Source organism: Lonchura striata, chromosome Z (assembly GCF_050655825.1).
Source record: "Lonchura striata isolate lonStrDom1 chromosome Z, ASM5065582v1, whole genome shotgun sequence".
Lineage (NCBI taxonomy): Eukaryota > Metazoa > Chordata > Aves > Passeriformes > Estrildidae > Lonchura > Lonchura striata.
This window is the reverse complement of record NC_140740.1, coordinates 65,996,042-66,015,613: the sequence shown is the minus strand read 5'-3', so window position 1 is coordinate 66,015,613 and position 19,572 is coordinate 65,996,042. Positions and strand designations below refer to the sequence as shown.

At 37.6% G+C, this 19,572-nt stretch overlaps 1 protein-coding gene across 16 annotated transcripts in view; it reads right to left on the bottom strand.

The window, feature by feature from the left end:
* Nucleotides 1–6,236: 6,236 nt before the first annotated feature.
* The window catches only part of BNC2 (basonuclin zinc finger protein 2), a 336,667-nt gene continuing 323,331 nt past the window's right edge, over nt 6,237–19,572 (bottom strand). For 13 of the 16 annotated variants that reach the window (XM_085566288.1, XM_085566283.1, XM_085566291.1 and 10 more), the window contains one exon: nt 6,237–17,132. In XM_085566288.1, coding sequence (XP_085422414.1) covers nt 16,472–17,132 — 661 coding nt within the window. In that variant the 3' untranslated portion in view covers nt 6,237–16,471. Of the gene's footprint in view, nt 17,133–19,399; nt 19,431–19,572 lie in introns of all 16 variants that reach the window. The other 3 variants (XR_014951124.1, XM_085566290.1, XM_085566296.1) reach the window with 2 other exon arrangements.

Below are 19,572 nucleotides of genomic sequence, written 5' to 3'. Positions count from 1 at the left end.
TCCCTGTAGCCATTGCCAGGGTAAAATCTCTCTTTCTTGTCCTGTACCCTACTACTCACACCTACCATCTTGGAGTTTCTAGCTTTTTATTAAATTTGGTTGAAATAAGTGTATTCATTCATACTACTGGGGAGAAGAAATGCACCCAGGCAGATCCAGATGTATGCAGTCAGATGGCATAACACTGATTTCCTTATAAGACTAGGTTAGAAATAAAATAGCAGTCTACTTTTTCAGACCTTCCTGTTCTCAGTTTCTTCTACTTTTGAAAGTTATGGTAGCTTAAAATAATCTCTATGCAATATCTAGAAATTTTCCTGTTATGCTTTCATTGGATAATTTTTCTAAAAGATCTTCTGATTTAAAATTTAACATGTGAATATGATCTTTTTCTTCTCCTCCAACAACTTTCTTTTATAAGGTCTGAAGCTGATTATATTTGGATTGTGATTACCTAGTGCTAGACTAAAGCTGTTTCACAAGTCAGGACTGATGTGTTACTTTGAATTGAAGTGAGAAGTTTTCTCATTTTATGTTCAACAGAAATAGCCATTCTAGAATACAGGAGTTCAGTGTGTACAAAAATTCCTTCAGAGAACTTGTCTTAACATGATATATGAATGTATTTTGCAAGCTCTTTAGTCATGCATTATTTTTGTTTTATTAGACATAGTTGACCCTTTGATCTCAGTGAATTAATTCTTTTACTATCCAGAGTCCATGAGTCTCTTTTGTGCTTGTTGACACTGTTTTCTTGTGACCTGGCATTTTTAATCACACAAATTCTTGCTGTAGCTTATTAATTTCAAATACATTCATAAAATTGGCATCATTGACATCCTCTTTGTGACTTAATAGCTTTTTCTGACTTTTCTGTACGGCTTAGCTCTTGGAGCTTGCAATAGTGTAACAAAAAGTTCATTTTCATTTTTGCAATTTACTCTCTTTTAGCAGTGTCTGCTTTGGGGTCTTAGACATTGCAAGAAGAAAAAAAAAAAGAAAAATATTATTGTGAAGATTTTTCTGGGGTATGGTCAGCTTAAGGAAAACATCAAGTTTTCAGAATAGAATTAAATGGATGTGTAGAGAAACCTGAAACACTATAAAGTTCCTGGCCTGAATTCTTGTAAGCCAATATGCAATGCATATATACAATAATTAAATTCTTCAGTTGCAGTTTGCATTTCATTCATGTAGCATTTATCACTGGAATCAGTGGACATTGGATGCTGTAGCACATACAAGGGTTTGACCATTGTTATTTTGATCTGAATTACAAGACCAGGGCTAGGATACCAAGTACAGTTTCCTACCAGCTCCAGGCATGCCAAAATGATTAGATCCTTTCTTCACCAGGCTGGGTTGAACACTTCCAGGCCAAAATGGAGCTCAATGAGTGTAAAGTTATGTTGAATGGATGCCAGAGGCCATGTGAACAGTACGGAAAATTTTATACAGCAACTGCAATGTTATATATCATGCAAAATAACAGAGCAGCTAGAAAATACTTTTTAAAATACAAATTTCAAACTTTGTCTTTTCTCAAGTCAAGGGAGATAGATCAGACAACCTGCAATATCAAATGTCTGACTTCATACCTCTCAGTACCTTTTCCAAATCACTGGAATATCAAGGTATGTTGTTAATAATATTCATCCCCAAAAAGGAAGTATCTATCTGAAGTATATTCCACTGCATGACAGCTCCTCTGAAACACTTAGGACAGGACTTCTAGAGGAGTACAGTCTTTATGGAAATCCTTTGCCTTAGCTATCTTAATTCTACAATTTCACAAAATTATAGTGCAGAAAAATTCTGCAATAATTCTGCTACAGAGAATTAAAACATATGGGACAAATTAAATCAAATGTTCTAACCAAGAAAACTTTCAGTAATCTTAAAATGCAATATTAAGAAGGGTAAAGATAGGAGCAAGAGAGAGCTGCATAAAATACCATCTTGGAAAGAAGGAGAAAAAGATCTCATATACTAAGGGTACTTTTATTGACCCAAGAAACTGCTGAAAAGGAGCAGAAATTACTGCCAGATATGGTAAAAGTGTAGATATTTCTTTTAGACACAAGAAAATGAGTTGGCAAGATGAACACACTTAGTGTGCACTGTGGTACAGATGGGAATATCAAAGGGCCTTGAACTTATAACAGTCTAGTTACTTAGTTAAACACCACTGGATATAGATAAAATAAGGCAGAAAAGAAGTCCAACCCCTTCTTTTGCAGATAACCATATTTTAAATCTCATCATAAACTGATTCTCTATCATCTAGCTAGTTCTCATTTTGGCCTCTTCTGCTGATAATGGAGTGCTGGTCTAGAATGTCTGTGCTCCAGCACTTAAACTTGTTTCCACTTTCCAGCATAACATTATATATATATTATATATTATATATAACAATTTGTTCTGGTTAGCATACATAGTTCTTCTTTTTCTCTAGTGTTTACACCCTGCTCCATTGTCACGTTTCTACAGCACAATCATTCCTCTCTTTCAGTTCTTATTTATTTGGATATGGAAAGCAAGTTTTCTTAAGTTACCATTATAAAAGTGCTTATTTTGTTCTCTTCAAGCATACACAGACTTTCTTTGAATTTTTCTTTTTAGTCTATGGGCAAAAAAGAAACTATATGCAGTGCTCTAACTGAATTTGGTGAAGTAGTCCTGGTGCTGTCCAGACTCTCATGAAAATAACTTCTCTGAATCACATTTGATCAAGAAAGCCTCTGCAGTTCATCAGAAAGAATCTTCATGATGTTTTTTGGTCTCAGTTCATTTATCCAGTGAAAGTGGATTTTGCTATTTGCTTTAATTTTGTGAAGCTCGAGTCAGTTTGACTTCTGGCAAGTTCCTAAGACTTCTCAAACAGACTTCTGGCATTATTTGTAAATTCCTTTTAGGCTTTTTTCTACTACTAGCATTCCTTTTGACACATACTGGTAGGTGATATTTTCTCTAGCTACTGCTAAAGTGTTTAGGAATGGAGCTGAAAATGGTGATCTAGACCCCACATCAGTCACATGCAGCTTTCAAGACATTGCCTTGAGAAAGCAATCCCGAACAGTTCAGGAGATGTCAAAAGGGGCATTCAATGAGTTCCATGTGGCATAAGGCTCAGGTTGCTTAAACCTCTTGGGAGGCCAGAATTTGGGATTAGTACTGCACTGGGATGCACTACCAGTTCAATGGCATTACATTCACAGGATATTTTGCTGAACTCTGTGTTGGTTGTTGTGGGAGGATCAACAGAGAACTGCTCACAAATTGGAAATCCAGCTGTAATCCACTAGAGCAACATAAAGGCCATAATATGACTTTTTTTTTTTTTGCTAATTACTGGAAGATGCCACCTGAATGCAGGCCTATTCCATGTACTGGGATCCTATGGAAACCACAGTACACATGCAGTACCTAGTTATCTTGGCTCTGCCACGACAGACAGGACTGTAAGCAGTGATGCTTATTTTGTCTGACTGTCATTTTGTGTTCTTTACAGAGAGGTTTCAGCTAAAGGTCACGGGAGAGCCACTGTATATTTTTTCTTCAAATAAAATCAATTGAAGGACCTAGAACACAGTAAGTTATGTTCAGGGCTGCACTTCCGTGTATTCCCATTGGAGACCTATCAATGTGAACTAGCACTGTTGGGAAATATCTCCAGCTAACTCAGTTAATCAATATCTGTTCATTATACTGTCTCTGATGAATATGGGTAAGGATTGGATAAGCATGAGTCAGGTGACTTAAAAATAACTGTACCTCACATAGGATCAATAGAAGGAGGTTTGTTTTTTTTTTTTTCTAGTATAACTTCAGGCAAAATAATGTACCTTTTATCCTCCTCTCTTCTTACCACCCCTTGCTCATTGTTGGTATGTCAACATTAGTGCAAGAATGGCTTTATTAAATTAGTAGCACTCTAATCTACTGTCATAGTGTCAACTTGCAGGGAGTGAGCAAGCAGACACCAAGTTTCAAGTGGCCCAGTGTACTTCAAAGGACTCTTACCAAAGCATGTAGTTCAGAGCTTGCTAAAAGCAGTCTTTCTGGATGCCTGGTAATATCTCTTCTCTGGGTATGAAAACCCTATGCTAGAAAAGAAAGGTGGTTTAGGGGAATTCATGCCAATTATAGATGTGTTGTGACAGATTCAAATATTATAATTATGCTTGGCTTCCATGCAGAACCACATTAACACTTCTATGACATTTAATAACATGGGAGGATAACCACATGCCTCAACAAAGGTTGACTTTCCCCCAAAGTTGCTCAACTTTTTTTGTCCCGTCTTCCCTCTTTTTCCTGCCTGCTGAAATAAGGAGCTGCATGTTTTTGCAGTATATTGGGACCAACAAAAAAAAAAAAAAAAAAAAAGAAAAAGAAAAAAAAAAGGAAAAGGAAAAGTAAGAAAAGAAAGGGGGTAAAAAGACAAAAATAAAGGAGAGAAAGAATTTGTAAGAGTAGAAGGAGGAGCAAGGAAATGAAGGGGAAGGGAAGGGAAGGGAAGGGAAGGGAAGGGAAGGGAAGGGAAGGGAAGGGAAGGGAAGGGAAGGGAAGGGAAGGGAAGGGAAGGGAAGGGAAGGGAAGGGAAGGGAAGGGAAGGGAAGGGAAGGGAAGGGGAAGGGGCATGTAATTTAATTCCTTGAAGCTGACATCTGCAAGTCAGTAATAGATTAAAGGCATTCAGCTCGTTATTGAGCTGTTTATGTCAGGCTGATTAAAAACAGGCAAATGAACACTCTCAAGACTTTATTTAGTGGACCTGTGGCAGATGTCTTGTATCCTCATAGCTCATGACTCAACACATAAACTAAATTTAAGCTGTGAAGTAGCTGGATCAGAAGGTGAAGTCCTGTTTTTAGAGATAGATGTTTTGAAGAAAAATGGCTCTTTGCTGCGCTGGGAGGTCTGAAAAAGAAAACACCTTAGGAAAATCCTAAATCCATCAGAGAGTATGTATTGCTAAGTACCTTTTCTCAGTTCATAGTGCTTAGCAAAGACTGGTTATTTCCCCACCCCCACATTCAGTTGCTGGGTTCATTTGCCTCCATTTCTGATCAGGAAATGTGAGACAACCAAAAAACTCTTATTGACTCTAGTCAAACACTGAGTAGGCTGTTTAGAGGCTGTTTGAAGAGGGGCTCATTTGCAAGCAGATATCCATTCCCATTGTGTCAAACACAACTGCTTGAACTTCAGCACATACCCACATGCTCTGAGGCACCACCACCTCAATGCTCAGCATTTTGTGGCATTTAACAAGTTGAGTTTTATATTGGTCTTCCCTTGTAGAATGAATGAATATGAATCTTACTGCACCATGTTGTCTTCTACATGCTTGTAACATGGTGTTTTGTCTCTATGAGTGCAGAGCAATGGACAAAACTATCCTATTATGAGACTGCTTTGTTTCCTTTATTGAGAAGAAGTGCAGTGTGTAGAAAATAACTAGCACCATAAGAGCAGAGGCTAAACTAAGAGCATTTACCCTAGAAGACTCTTGCTCACATTTTCCTAGCTGACACAGATGTCCCTTAGAAGAAAACTGAGATTTCTCAGCCAAAGGAGTATTTGGCCCTGCAAATGGGTTTTCAAAACATCTCCCCACACTGCACCCTCTTCTAGTCAGCCTGGAGCTCAAGGCCAACTCCAAGGACTCAAAGTTGAATTCTTTGTTGATAAATTTTTATGTTACTGCCTTAGATTTACAGATAAAGTTTGGTGGGATGATACATTTGGCCAGTGTTCTCACCATTTTAAAGTATGAGAAAATTCTTACCCAAACACTGAGATTAATGAGCAAAAAACAGGACTGAGCTAGAACACCAAATTAGTGTTTGGCAAGACCTTTCACTTCCATTTCTTCATCTGTCAGACATATTTCAGTGGGAGCAATGTCCATCTTAAGGGTTTTTTTGCAGACAGTCGGATGATTAAATTAGTGAGGCTGTAGGTTTCTGGATGCCACACTAAGTATGACCTTTCTAAGGAAATATGTACATGCTAGGGGGCAAAACAATTATCCCCTTTCCAAAAAGCTTTAACCTATAGAATTTCTGGAAAGTATGCAAAACTCTTAAACATAGTGCGCAGCTTTCAAACTACGTTAGACTACCTGCACACTTTGCAGGTGAGTGTCTTTCTGTGACCATATGTCTTTACATGGACATGCACATTGCTTAAATCAGTAAAAAATAAATAAATGAAAGATAGACAAAAAGATCAGTGAGTGATAAATCTTTAATATAAAAATTGTACAAGAATTTTGATACAAATTACAAGAGGTATTTGGACAAAGTATGAGTAAAACTCCATTTATATCCCCAAAACCTTATGCATTTTATGCAAAAGACATATTGTAGGACTGTTACAGTACAGAAAATACAAGAAAAGAAATGTCAAATTAAAACAGGACTTTTAATTCCCTCAGATTACTAATGGAAAAGACTTGTTTAGACTACATACAATATTTATGAAGCTACTAATGTCACGATTATTAGATCAACATGATGCAAAATTTTGTATCCCCTTGTACAGCTATATTCCATAGTGCATGCTTTGGTTCTGCAAGCAGGACAGCAGAGCATTCACGTTTTGCTCACATTGAGATTAAACAGTGAAAATGAAAAGCTTCCTCTATTCCAAACAGAGAAAGACCTTTGTAAAAAATGTCCATCAGGCCTTGACTCTACTCCTTCCTGTGCCTGGCTGGGGTACCCCAGGAGCACATCTTAACAAAGTCCACTGGAACAAGCCCAGCTTTGCCTGCCATTAGCAAGCTCTCCGTTCTCTACACAGCGGCCCCCTTGCTGCTGCTGGTGTGTCACTGGTTGGCACAGGGAGTTGCAGCCAGGCTGTGAGAGCCCTCCCATGCCTACTGGGAAAGGGGATTCCAGGCTTTATGCCTCTGTAACTGAACACACTGCCAGATCCCTAAGAACTTCCAAATACATGAAGGTTCAAATCCAGTTTATCTCAGTTTACATCTCTACATGAACCCCGTAGTCAGGTTTCTATCTTTCCAGTTCAGGAGAACTGAAACACAGCAGACAGCTATAGAGGAAATCATTGTGTTTGACCTCCTATGTTAAAAGCTATTAAAATGTCAACTGTGACAGTGAGCAAGAGCCTTCAGTCAAACAATGAAACTTCAAATTGCTTCAGCCATCCCTACAATGAGTTATTTGTATAGGTACAAACAGGTTGCATCAGTTTGTAGTTAGTAAAAGTGTGTGGAATTTCAGCCAGGGTAAATTTAGATTGTGTTCAGATTCAGATCAATTTATTTGCATGCCTGTTGCACATACATTGCACTGGAATGCAGATCACTCTTATAAACTGGAGGACAGGCAGGAGGCATGAACTGAGAACACAAACACTGCCCATCAAAAACAAGCCATGTTCTGGGAAAGGAGCCCCATATGATATAGGAACCAAAGTTTGCACAAGAAAAAGCAGCATGCTGAATTTTGTATTTTTAAATAGCTAAATGAAACACACACACATAACAGTGGCCATTTTATTAACTTGCCACTTTACAAACAGTAACCATTTTTACACATGGAATGCATAAAACTTTCCAAAATGAAGAACACTAGGAGGATGTGTTACTTTTCTGAAAGAATTTTAATGAGACACTCTCCTGGAATGAAAGGAGGAGCAGTGGTAAAGAAAATGGGAAAATTAAAGACAATGGCTGAAGGTTGCACAAGTATTTGTTAAAAAAAAAAAAAATTCCAAATGTAAAAGTATAATTCAAAAATAATGAATAAATCTACCTTTGTACAGCTTAAGTGTCCCTATTTATTTTGTAGGTCATCAGGTAAACTAAGAAGAACATCCTTAGAATCACAGTTGATGTGGCTACCATACCATTTCACAGGTGTAACTGGGGCAGGAGGCATTCTGCCCCATTAGTACCGGAGGTGGTGGGGGATGGGGATGTGAAAATGTCTTGATCTGGATGTGATGACTGCATAATGCTCTCACACTCAGGCATGAACACATGCACACACAACTGCCACTGCTGCCTCAGAGCTGCTGTTCATAGCTTCTTACATTTCATGACAGAAGTGGACAGGTTGTAATTAACTATTGATGAGTTTGCCATCCTAACTGTGCATTATCCTCTGATCATTCTCAACCTTCTGTTTGACAACGGATGCCTTATAAAATCTTTATGCATCACTTAGCTAGTCTTGCTCTCTCTTTCTTCTCTAGAAATAAAATTGTCCTGGATCTTTTCTTAATTTTCCTAAAATATTTGTCACCAAAGGTTTGAAGGAAGCAATGTACAAAATCTGTAGGACACCAGAAAAATCCTTCTATACATTAGATATTTTTACCTGACTCTTCCTGCTCTTTTAAGTGTATGAGGAAACACATATATACACCTACGTAAGTGTGATGGAAATGATATACTTTTGTTCACTTGTAATCCTAATTTTAAGGCTCTTTGTTCTGACTCTGTGTCTGTTTCTCCTCTGTCTGTCACATTCGCACTCACACACATTTTCACAAACACACACAAAGGACACAAATTATTTCTTCATTCAGAAAGTCCTCAGTTTTCACAAACAGCCTTGGAAATGGTACAGCAAGAAAGGCTGCCCAAGCTCATCATCGCAGGTCAGCTCATCCGGCTGCTTCAACCTCCGTCAGTGCCATGTACACATGGAGTTGACAGGGGAGCAGAGTCTGGGCTCAGCCTTTAGACTTCTGATACAAACAGGCCTCAGGAATTTGTCTGGTGGTTTCACCCTTGTAGCTTCTGATGAACTCGGAAGGAAAAGGAGGGAAAAGATCAGTGACCTTTGACTGGTAAAAGACCTTAGCATATTTATGGTGGGCACCATCACCTCTGTTGCAACAAACATCAAATTACCACACAGTGCTGTTGACAGCATTAGCATCTGGACCCAGCAAAGAGGTGCTGCAGCCAACCAATGCCATGAATTGATCCCAAAATCCCAAAGGAAGGAAGGAAGGAAGGAAGGAAGGAAGGGTGCTTAGATCTCTTGGCCTTGGGTTTTGTCTGAAACCTGTGTTTGACTTTTTGGCGCTGCACTGGCTGCCAGCACTGTTCAACCCACAGTGCCCAATGCTCACAGGTACACACAGGACCGGTGTTATGATCTTGGCATGGGAATGCTGCAGACCCTGCAAGGAAAGCATGCTTCAGCAGCTACTCTGCCTACCTGAATTTTCAACTGCTATTCAGCAGTCAGAAAGCACACAATAAAATGGAAGGAGAGTGACTGCAGCCAGTTACATTGGCCTTCATGCACTTAAAATTTCTTAAAACAGCATGTGCTCTCAAATTTTTTCACTATAAAACTCTCTCTTCTGATGGCCTATATGAGAAGCACTTTTGGAGCCTGGACTTTTGGCAGTGCTCTTGCAAATGAAGGTATAAATCAGAAAAAATCCCTCCTTATATGAGGACAGCAGATTGTGTCTCAGATATTTTTATCTAAGATTTTACTGAATTTCATGCTGACTTTAGCAGGAGATTCTCCTATGACAATAGAATAGGATATAGGGAATTGGCATTCATGATAGGAGCCCAGAGATGGGCTAAACCAGTTAAAAAAATAGACTGCGTATCCTGTTTGACACTGAACCTATGCAGCAAGACGTGCAGGAAATTCAAAAAACTATTTCTAGCAGGCACAGTATGGCCTATGCCAATACAAAGCAATTAGCTGCTACATAAGCAGACAAAAGTGCCATTACAGACAGTATTTCTCAGCTGACCTTTTGCTAAGAAGCCATCTTGTTACTGTCTACCTGATAGCTCGATAGAGCAGCCAGTGGCAGCCTTGGGCTTCCCAAAGACAAATCAAAGTGCTCCAGATGGGACTTGCCTTCACTCACTGCAGATGTGTGTGCATGCTTGTGTGAGTGTGTTTGTGTCTGCATGTGTGTGTGTGTGTTAGGGAATGGGGAGGGAAAGCCTGGTTCTTATACTCAATTTCGCCTTCACAGGGGATAAACAGGCAATTACACATCCTTTTATATTTGATGGCCAAGTGCTGAACTTGAAAGCACACTATTAGTTTGTGTCCCTTCAGGGCCAGCGCAATAAGCAGCCAGGAGAGCTGGGGCAAAGGAAGAGAGGGTGTTGTCTGCTGTTAGTGTGACAGTCTTGTCAGCAGCATTCACATTACTGGAAGGTAATAAAGTGACAAGTAAGTTATTAGAAAGATATGAGGTGAAATTGAACTGAAGCTTCTTTCTGCTCAGCTCAGTTTTTTTCCTGCTTTGTAATGGGCCACTATTTGTTACAAAACAAGCCTTGTCTTGAGATCTTATAAAAAAAAGAAATATTTATTCTTTGCAGGAAAGGTCACATGAATTTACAACATCACACTTTAAAGGAGAGGAATGGGAAATAGTTTCATGACAACTACAGCTGCTATTTAAAAAAAACACAGTGTCATCATAATGAACAATAATACTGGCAAAAGTCAAAGGACTTTTCAAAAACATGTCCATTTTTTAACCCTTTGGTGGTCCAGAACCATTTTCATTTAAGAGTCAGTGCCAAACATAACAGCAACAGTATTGGGATATACATGATCAGTATACCTTGATCAAAAAATCAAAGCTGTCATTCAATATCATGACTTGAACAGAGAAAACAAGCCACACAAGACTGGTTAACTACAGACTCAATATAATACTACTTATGTAAAATAGTTGCTACTTCACTCTGCTACAGCCATTTTAAAGGCAGTGATAATGCTGCAGTGTTGGCAGGAAGAGACAGAAACCATGAGACTGGATCAGACATGTATTTGGGCAAACATGTGGGTGAAAGGTTCAGTCCATCATATGATCTTGCTCTGTTCCTGAAGTAGAAATGGGCATGGAAAAGAGTTCCTTTTATGTCCCTACAGAACAGGAGAAAAAAGCCCAACTCATCATGTGGCAACAGCAGGATATGCTGATGCTTATCTAGCAAAGTAGCACTACAGTCACTGTTTTGTTGAGTTACTATAGCAGCAAAGTCTTTTCCTTATGTCACTACATAAGAAAAAAAACAAAACTAAGAAGTAGCTGAAATATACCAGCTGCCATCATGTGTCTGCCACTCACCTTTTCCCCACAGAGAACTCTTGCTGCCTCCTTGCCCTTATACAGACACCTTTGCTTCTTTTTTCAAATAAAAAGAGTGATTCTGTTAACCCAAAGAGAAAAGTGACAAAAACATTCTGGGGACTGAAGAATTAACAGTTCTGTTCATGTATGTGGCAAAAAAAAAATTTAAAGGAGCATGTGTCTGCTCCTTGACCACACACTTTCCCTTCCTTATAATTTATTCTGCCACCAATGTTGCTGTGAAAATGTCCTACAGAATTTGAGTACAAATACATTTTTAAAATTATGTCCTATTTTCTGACAGCAGCTGACATCCTTAATGACCACCATGTGAAAAATAGGTCCACATCAAGCTTTTTGATTACAAAATATCATATACATTGAAGGAGAAATTTTTGGAACTAAGTACCTGGTCTTGAAAATGGTTCCTATCTCTGGAACAGATCGGACCTTGAATTATCATATTTCTGAGCTTTCATGATACCCACATAGCTCTTTGTCTTGTTGCTTTCACATTCCTACCCCATACATTTAGCTATGTTAGATCCTCACCTGGGTTGAAAAGGCTAAAACTCAGGGAAAACTCAAGTGCATCCTGGGAGCCCCACTTCCTATTAATTGTACTAGACCAAATCAACCGAGGGTACTGACCACTGCTGGCAGCTACTTCACAGAACCTGACTCAGTATACTAATTTTTCCTAAAGAGTTCCTTTTTTGGGGATGGAATGGGAAACATATAGGTGATGGAAATTGTATAAACTTGTGGAACAGGCAGGAGGAAAGGAGACAGGGAGGAAGGGAGACAGAGAAGGAAGAAGGAAGAAAGGAGAGAGGGAGGCAGGAAGGAAGGAAGGAAGGAAGGAAGGAAGGAAGGAAGGAAGGAAGGAAGGAAGGAAGGAAGGAAATACAAATTTTACAAGCTCATGTATGAAAAGCCTTTTAGAAATCTTTAAGAGCAGTCTCCATGTGCTATTTAGGTTTTTAATCTATACCTTTCATATTTTGTCAAATTGCGTTATGACTTGGTGACAGTGCTTATACCTTGTGTGCATCACAGCGTCAGCTACATTTTAAAAGGCAAGATTAAAATCTCAGGCATAACAAAATGTACCTGATTGAGATATAGCTCAGAAAAATGGACTAAATATTTTAAGGTGTGCAAAAATATTTTTAAGTTAAATTAGCTCTTTACTAAGACCAGCTAATTGGTCCTCACAGGAGCACACTTATGGGCAAAAGCATATTAGCATTAGTGATAGCCTAACAGACTGAAACATAAATGGGTAAGTGATATGAGATGTGTGAGACTAAAAAGTTAGAAGGGGCTACCAGGGGTGTTAAAACTCATGGTTTCCATTCTTGTGCTTTGGCTGTGCTGTTTTCCTTCCAAATTTTCATACAGTTTTTCAAAAGATACCTAGTGATTAACCATTAACATATGCTTTCCTGACACACCATACCCCCCAACCCTCACAATGAAAAGAAAAATCCTAAACAACCGCCAGACATAAAGTTCTGTTTCTAAAGGAGGTTCAGTACAGTTATTTTCTAATCGCAGACAAAGTTTTTTTGATATTTACAGAAAAATACAACTACCTTGAATAAAACAGTGAAACAATATGGAAAGAATGACCACAATAACTACAGGAACCAAAAAAGAAGGAGCAAACTCCATGTAAAGGGAAGAGGTTCTTCCTCAGAGCTGGTCTATTTCTTGCAAAATGGTTAGACTGACAGGTTTGGAAACCAAAGGGATAGCCACACATTTGTGATAACATATGCCACTGCACAATACTTATCATGTCATCACACCATTACAGGCCATGTTCTGTGCTGAAGAGATGAGATGTTTGGTCATTATTACTGCACTCTGGATCTCTGCTGAGATCACCCAGAAATGCTACTTTCAGTAAAACCACCTGCTATGCCAGAGCCCCTTTATGAATTTTTCAGATAATGTCAGATGATATAAATTCCACCACAAGAACAATTCTGATAAATACAGATTCTCATAAAGATGCATGCTAAATTGAAAAGACGGAAATGCCATTCAATTCAAAGTAAGTGTAAGTGCCCTTTTAAAAAAAAGACGGTTCTGACATTAGTATCACTAACACTGAAGAAACGACTTTTGCCTAGATTTGCCTAAAAATAACAGTTAAGTAGTGTTCTGTCCACAAGACAGAGATGATAGCTTCTACATAGCTTAAGTAAGACTTGTGAGCTTCTAACAGTTTCTGGAGGTTTTTCCCTTTTTCCTTAATTTTAGAATGTGTTGTTCAATTTTGTGTAATAAACAGATTTTTTTCCTTCTATGTCAATAATCTACTGAGTTTATCTACAGGTGATGTGTAAGTTTCCAAACAAGCTTACCAAACATTTAACCTCTAAAAGAACCACAGGGAAATAAGAATACTGAACAGTGATTTGTTCAGTGAGGAATTCTTTATATACCTCAAATGAGTTTTAATTTTAAAAATTATATTTATTTATACCGTGCATACTACAAAAGAGTAGGTTTTGTTTTTTTTTTCCTGTATATGTAATTCCATTTCTTTTATTTTTTAGACTTTCTGTATTACTTGTTCCTATTAGCCTGGGAGGAGAGATGAGAGTGCGATACAGGTAACACTACAAAGGTTCATGTGTCTTGGAAAAATGCACCCTTACTGTTCTAATTTCCCTTTCTCACAAACATACTGAGCTTGCACAACATAAAATAAAACAAAGCAGATCATTCGATTTAACAAGGCAAAGTAGTTGAGATTTTGAAGAAAATAAAAAAGATGAAAGAAAAATGTCAGTGAAATAGCTTACTTCTTTGCTATGAAGTTTCTTTTTGATAAACCAGAAAGTAAATTTTTCTTATAGTTTCAGTGGAATTTACAAATGTTTTCAGGGCTTCATGAGTTTACAGAATAAAAAAATGACCAAAGGCTTGTAACTCATAGAAACATAGTGAGAATTAATTTAGAAATATTTTTTTTTATTTTCTACAACTGGAAATACTGATTTATTAGATATTGATTCCTACTTTTGGAAATAAAAATACTGAAATGCATAAAAAGTACTAAAAAATAGGAAATCTATATTAAGAGTTTCCTCTAGAAAATGTAATAGGAGTTAAGTACTCAAGTGGACATAAAAAGTAAGAATAATCAAAATGCACAGCAAAACAATACAGCGACAAGCTGAAACAATGGAGCATTTCTGACTCTTTGCTAAGAATAATGTTCTGGGTCAGTAAATACAGAAAAGGAACACATTCTCACTGAAGGAATATTTTATTGTATGCTGAAACATCCCTTAGGGGTTTCTTCTTTGTTTGTTTGTTTTTGATTTTGTTACTGTTATTTGTTTTGTAAAGAAAAGAGTCGACAACACACATCCTAATGGCTTTGGCTATAGCTTGAGCTTAAGTAAATACCATCCCTCTGTCAGTATGTTGTGGTAACTAAGGCTGCCAGTGTGGTTTACCAGCTCAAGCAACATGTGTAAACACCGGAAACAAAAAACTTCAGAGGGCAGCCTCCTTTCTCTCTGCCATTCTCAACTGCTTACTCCTTCTGTGTCTCTTGGTTGGGCTTGCTCTCTTGCTCACTATATTTCTTGGAATTTTGTTATTTTCTGACAAATCATGCGAGTGAAACACAAAACATTAACACAATTAGACATCCTTTTTCTCTGTCTTCTAATTTTATCCAAAGGGAAAATTACCCAATAAAAAGTCCAGCATATATTTTCAGAGCTACTAAGTGCTTCTGCCATTAATTTTTTTTGATTGTTTCTATAAAACATGCCTTAATCATACTACAGCACTTTCGATTGCAAAAAAGACAACTTTACAGAGCAACATAGTTAACATTATTTCCCTGTTCATTTTGATTTTTTTTAAAACACCACAAAAATCCAGGCTATAATAAGAAGCACACAAAATTATATTCATCTTTGTTCTGTGACAAGTAGTATCAGCATTTTTATCCCCAAATATTATGTATGTTTGACAAAAAAAAATTCTACTGGTTCCCATGACAAAATTCTGGGTCTTTTTTTTCACTTTTATGCAATATAGTATATAAGGAATAAGGATGCACTATTGTTTCTAGTAATAATTGGCACTTGAAAAAAGCACCAAGAATTCTGTATTTCACTTTATCCCTGTTCCCTGCCCAGTATTTTTCTGTGTGTAGTCCAAAAACTACAAGTGTGGTTATGGTGAATAACTACATTTTCTTTTTTCAAAATGTGTGCAAAGTTGGCACTTTTGTATTAACACTAAACACTAATACTCTTTGTTTGGCATTCATGCCCTCATACTGACCAGATCACTTTTATCTAAGTGTATTTTTTTTTAAAGACACTTACTGAAAATATGGCAATAGTTTAAGAAAAAAAAAGCATGGATATTATTACACATCCCCTTGTAGTGTACGAAAAAGTGCATGACTGGATTTATGTAATATTACAAGACAAAAAAACTGTATCAAATCAGGTACTGTAAAGCATGCCAGCACCTCTGTATTACCTATATCTAGCAGGTAGTTAAAACAAGACCGTGGTTCTTTTAAAAATGTGCATTAAAGCTAACATAAATGAGTAAAACTAGGCAGCAAACTATTTTTCCTGCTTATCTAACAGCTGAATGTAACTGTAAAAATTAAGCAAAAAAATTAGAGTTAAACCACCATCAATACAATTGTTTTACATCATAGGCCTGTCAAGGCTCAATATATATATACAAGTGTAACAGCCATGCTTAGTAGAACGTTATCCCCAATGCTTAGAAGACACAAAGACAACTAAGTAGATTGTTTTTTCTTTCTGTTTTTGTTTGTTTGCAATTTTTTTTGTGTTTTTGGGGGGATTTTTTGTGTGGGTTTTTTTTTTTGTTCTTTTTTGTTTTGTTTTGTTTTGTGTTTGATTTTTTTTGTTTCTTTTTTTCAGGCAAAAGTTATGGGAAGAACAAACTGTCTCTTTGGAGATGACTAAGAACATTCTAACAGAACTAGGGACAACTGCAGTTTTTCTGTTTGTTTTTTTTTTTGTTTGTTTGTTTCTTTTTTTAAATGAAGGATACCTTCCCCCAAATTAAAGGTCCTACGCTTTTGTTTCTATTAAAAAAAAAAACAACAAAAAACCCAACAACCAAGAAAGGGGAAAAAGCACCTGGTGTTTCTTGTTTCTTTCTTTTGCTAAAAAAGAAAAGAAAAATTATATATATATATGTATATTTATGTCTGTGTATATATATACATATACATACATATATATATAAAGGGAGACTGTATATGGCAGTTCAGATGTAGTGGGCCCTCTCTGAGAGCTGGCATTATGCTGTGTCCATCCTTGACCTAATCTACTGAAGTGAAAGGAATGTTTTTATGCAGATTGGGGTTCTGGCTGTGCCGGTTTCGGCTACGGACAGAGGAGAACATCATGTTGCACCCAGGGACTTTGCACTTGTGCATTTCTCGCAAGTGCACTGTTTTGTAGTGCACTCTGAGGGTTCCCTTGTTGCTGTACATTTTGTGGCAAATGTTACACATTATCCCACCGTTGCTCACCGAAACACTGTTGAACATGAGGGATCCTGGGACATCGGTGCCCATACCTACGGCTAAGGCAGGGGCATCTGCTTTGTGGGCAGATTCCCCGCTGTCACTTGCCCCATCAACGTCGTCCAGGAGAATACCCTCATCGCTTCCTGCATCAGATTCTCTTGAGGAATGGATGCTGCTGCTGGACTGGATGCTGGAGGTGGTGCTCAGGTCTAGTACCATATAGTCTTCTGCCATGCCCCTGCCATACCCATTCATATGGGAATCCTCAGTGCCAGCTGGCGAGGAGGTGTCTTCCCTTATGTCAAGCCCCATCTGATGCTGAGCGCCATATATCTTCACCAAAAATTCATCGCGGAGGTCCTTACTAAGAGAAGGCTGTGAAGTGTCCAAGCCCATGTCATCCAGTTCTTTGGTCAACAGTTTACGGTGCAGGTTTATGTTAGCACTGTGTCTGGGAAAGGAAGAGGGAAGGGAGAAAAGGAAAAAATGTACAGTATTTTTGATTAAACATACAGTCAACAAGCATCAAATTCAAGTTATGATTTATTGATAATTTCTCATAAAAATATCCTCTATCCATGTTTCTTGTAAATTTGAGTCTTTCTATAAGTGGACGAATTGCAACATAAAAACTAAACAAAACAAGCAAATTCCCCCCTTATATTTTTATTGTTAGCTGCTGCTCCTCAACATTAGTCTCCAACAGCAGCTACCGCCCTTTTATTTGAAATTTAAAAAAAAATAAATTGTAGTAGCAGAAAATGCAAAATGCTGACTTTCTTTCTCTTCAAGAGACAAAAAATATTAATATATGGAATATATTAATATGTGTCTAGCTATGTCTTACTCTGGATCCATGTCTTTAGATACTTATTCATACATACATACATAAAAATATGTTTATATTTTTATATATAAGTACTCACATAAGTCTGTAAGTTATAGGACTAGAGTAAAATAAAGATAACTAAATAAGGCTTTGTCAGAGGTGCTGATTCTGGTAATTTAATTCTCATATCAAAGGATTCTGAATCAGGCCAAAACAAGATGGAGAAGACTTGAAGGGTTTAAGAGAACAAGTCTTTGAAATCTACATGTAAGTTTCTGAAAATCTTAGTCAAAGTTAGTGGTTTCATCCTTCTAAGCTGTCACTGCCAGTCCTACCTGTCCTTTTCCCTGTACTGTCTGCATGCAGTGCTGATTGACTCAACCAGTGTAATGTCCAGTAAAAATACCCTATTAATGGCAGTGAGAATTTTGCTCCAAATCAATCAAAAAACTTAAGCATGGTTTGGTTTAGGTATTTGCTGAAGTTACTGCAGATATTCAAGACAATGGAATACTGTCACTGATGGAGGTGGATTTTAAACCAGATCCCAAGAGCTGCAAATTAAAAGACTCTCAAGTGTTTTACAGGATCTGGGCCTTTGCTCTCAAGAATAAAGCTTTACATTTGCAAATAATGTAAGCCTTTGTTTTAGTAAACGTGAAATGGCCTATTGTTTGAAACTGCATTCTACTCTCCACTTTTGGCATTGGCTTTATTCATCCACTGCAGTAGAACCTCACTGATTTGCAGTAGTGTCAGGAAACCCTCTTTGAAAAACTGCATTTTCTGAATTAATGATGCAACCAATAAACATGATGGACATCAAAGACCTCTGACTGCAGAACATGCTCATTTTACTGAAGTGCTTAAGTATAAGAAATCAGTGTAAAGTTTTCAGCAATAGAAAACTTTAGAGTTTAGTTTTCAGAATGCACAGCATTGCTGAGGAAATGACAAATATTTATTCAGTTTCATTGGAGGGTGTCTTGAATTTTGAGTCAGCAAAAAAAGAATTAGCAAAGTTCTACTGCATAACATTCTTTGCAAGCTAAGGACCCAAACCCGCAATTTACAACATGCAGACTCACCAGTCTGTCTGCCCATTATAAATTGCAGATCAGAGCCCAAATGTAGGAGGGAAAAGAAGAGGGGGGGTGGGGAGCAGGAGGAGGGTGGGGAAAGAGAGAGAGAAAGAGAGAATTTTAACATAGGAATAGCTTAATTTGCAAAAAGCACTAGGTACAAAATTGGCAAGGGAAAACATAACAATGATCAAATATTTTACAGACATTCAGGTCCTACAGTAACAAAAAGGAGAAGAGGAACAGTATCTATAAGCAATATTTCCTTATTGGAAGCTTTTATTTTAAGAAACCCTCTGAAACATACCTCTCAACCAACTGAAGTCCAAAACATGGTACAGCAATACAATGCAAATAAATAACACAAATGCAAAAATAGGAAGATTAAATTGGTGTGGAGTAAATCTCTGTAATTTTCTAACACTTACTTTGTGATTAATTTATCTGTTGCACATAACTTAAGGGAATAAACAAACAGCAATAGACCTAATCTGTCCCATTCACCTGCAAATGCAGGTAACTGTTCTCTGACATAAAACTGATACTGAAATGCAGTGTAATTTAATTGTGTGTGCTTGGGATGCAATTATTCCAGTAAGGGGGTGGTCTAGAATAGAGGATTTCTCTCCTAATGAGAGACAGTTGAGAGGTATGGGCAAGGGTGGAAAAAGTGGAGAGTATTTCTTGCTTTTTTCCCACATGGGAAATACTCTTTTCACACAAGCAAATATAGCACCACTGCTTTTTTGAGGCATAGAAGTGTAATTATGCATATCCCCACACTGCACTTAGGAAGGCTGAGCTTACCTTGTGATAAGATCAGCTTTCTAATCTTTTGCTAAATTGAGATCACAAAAGAGAGTGAGAGAGTAGAAAAGAGAAAGAAAGGGGAAGGGGGAGAGGAGAGAGAGAGAGAGAAAAAGAGAGAGAGAGAGAGAGAGAGAGAGAGAGAGAGAACAAATTCACATTCCAATCCAGAC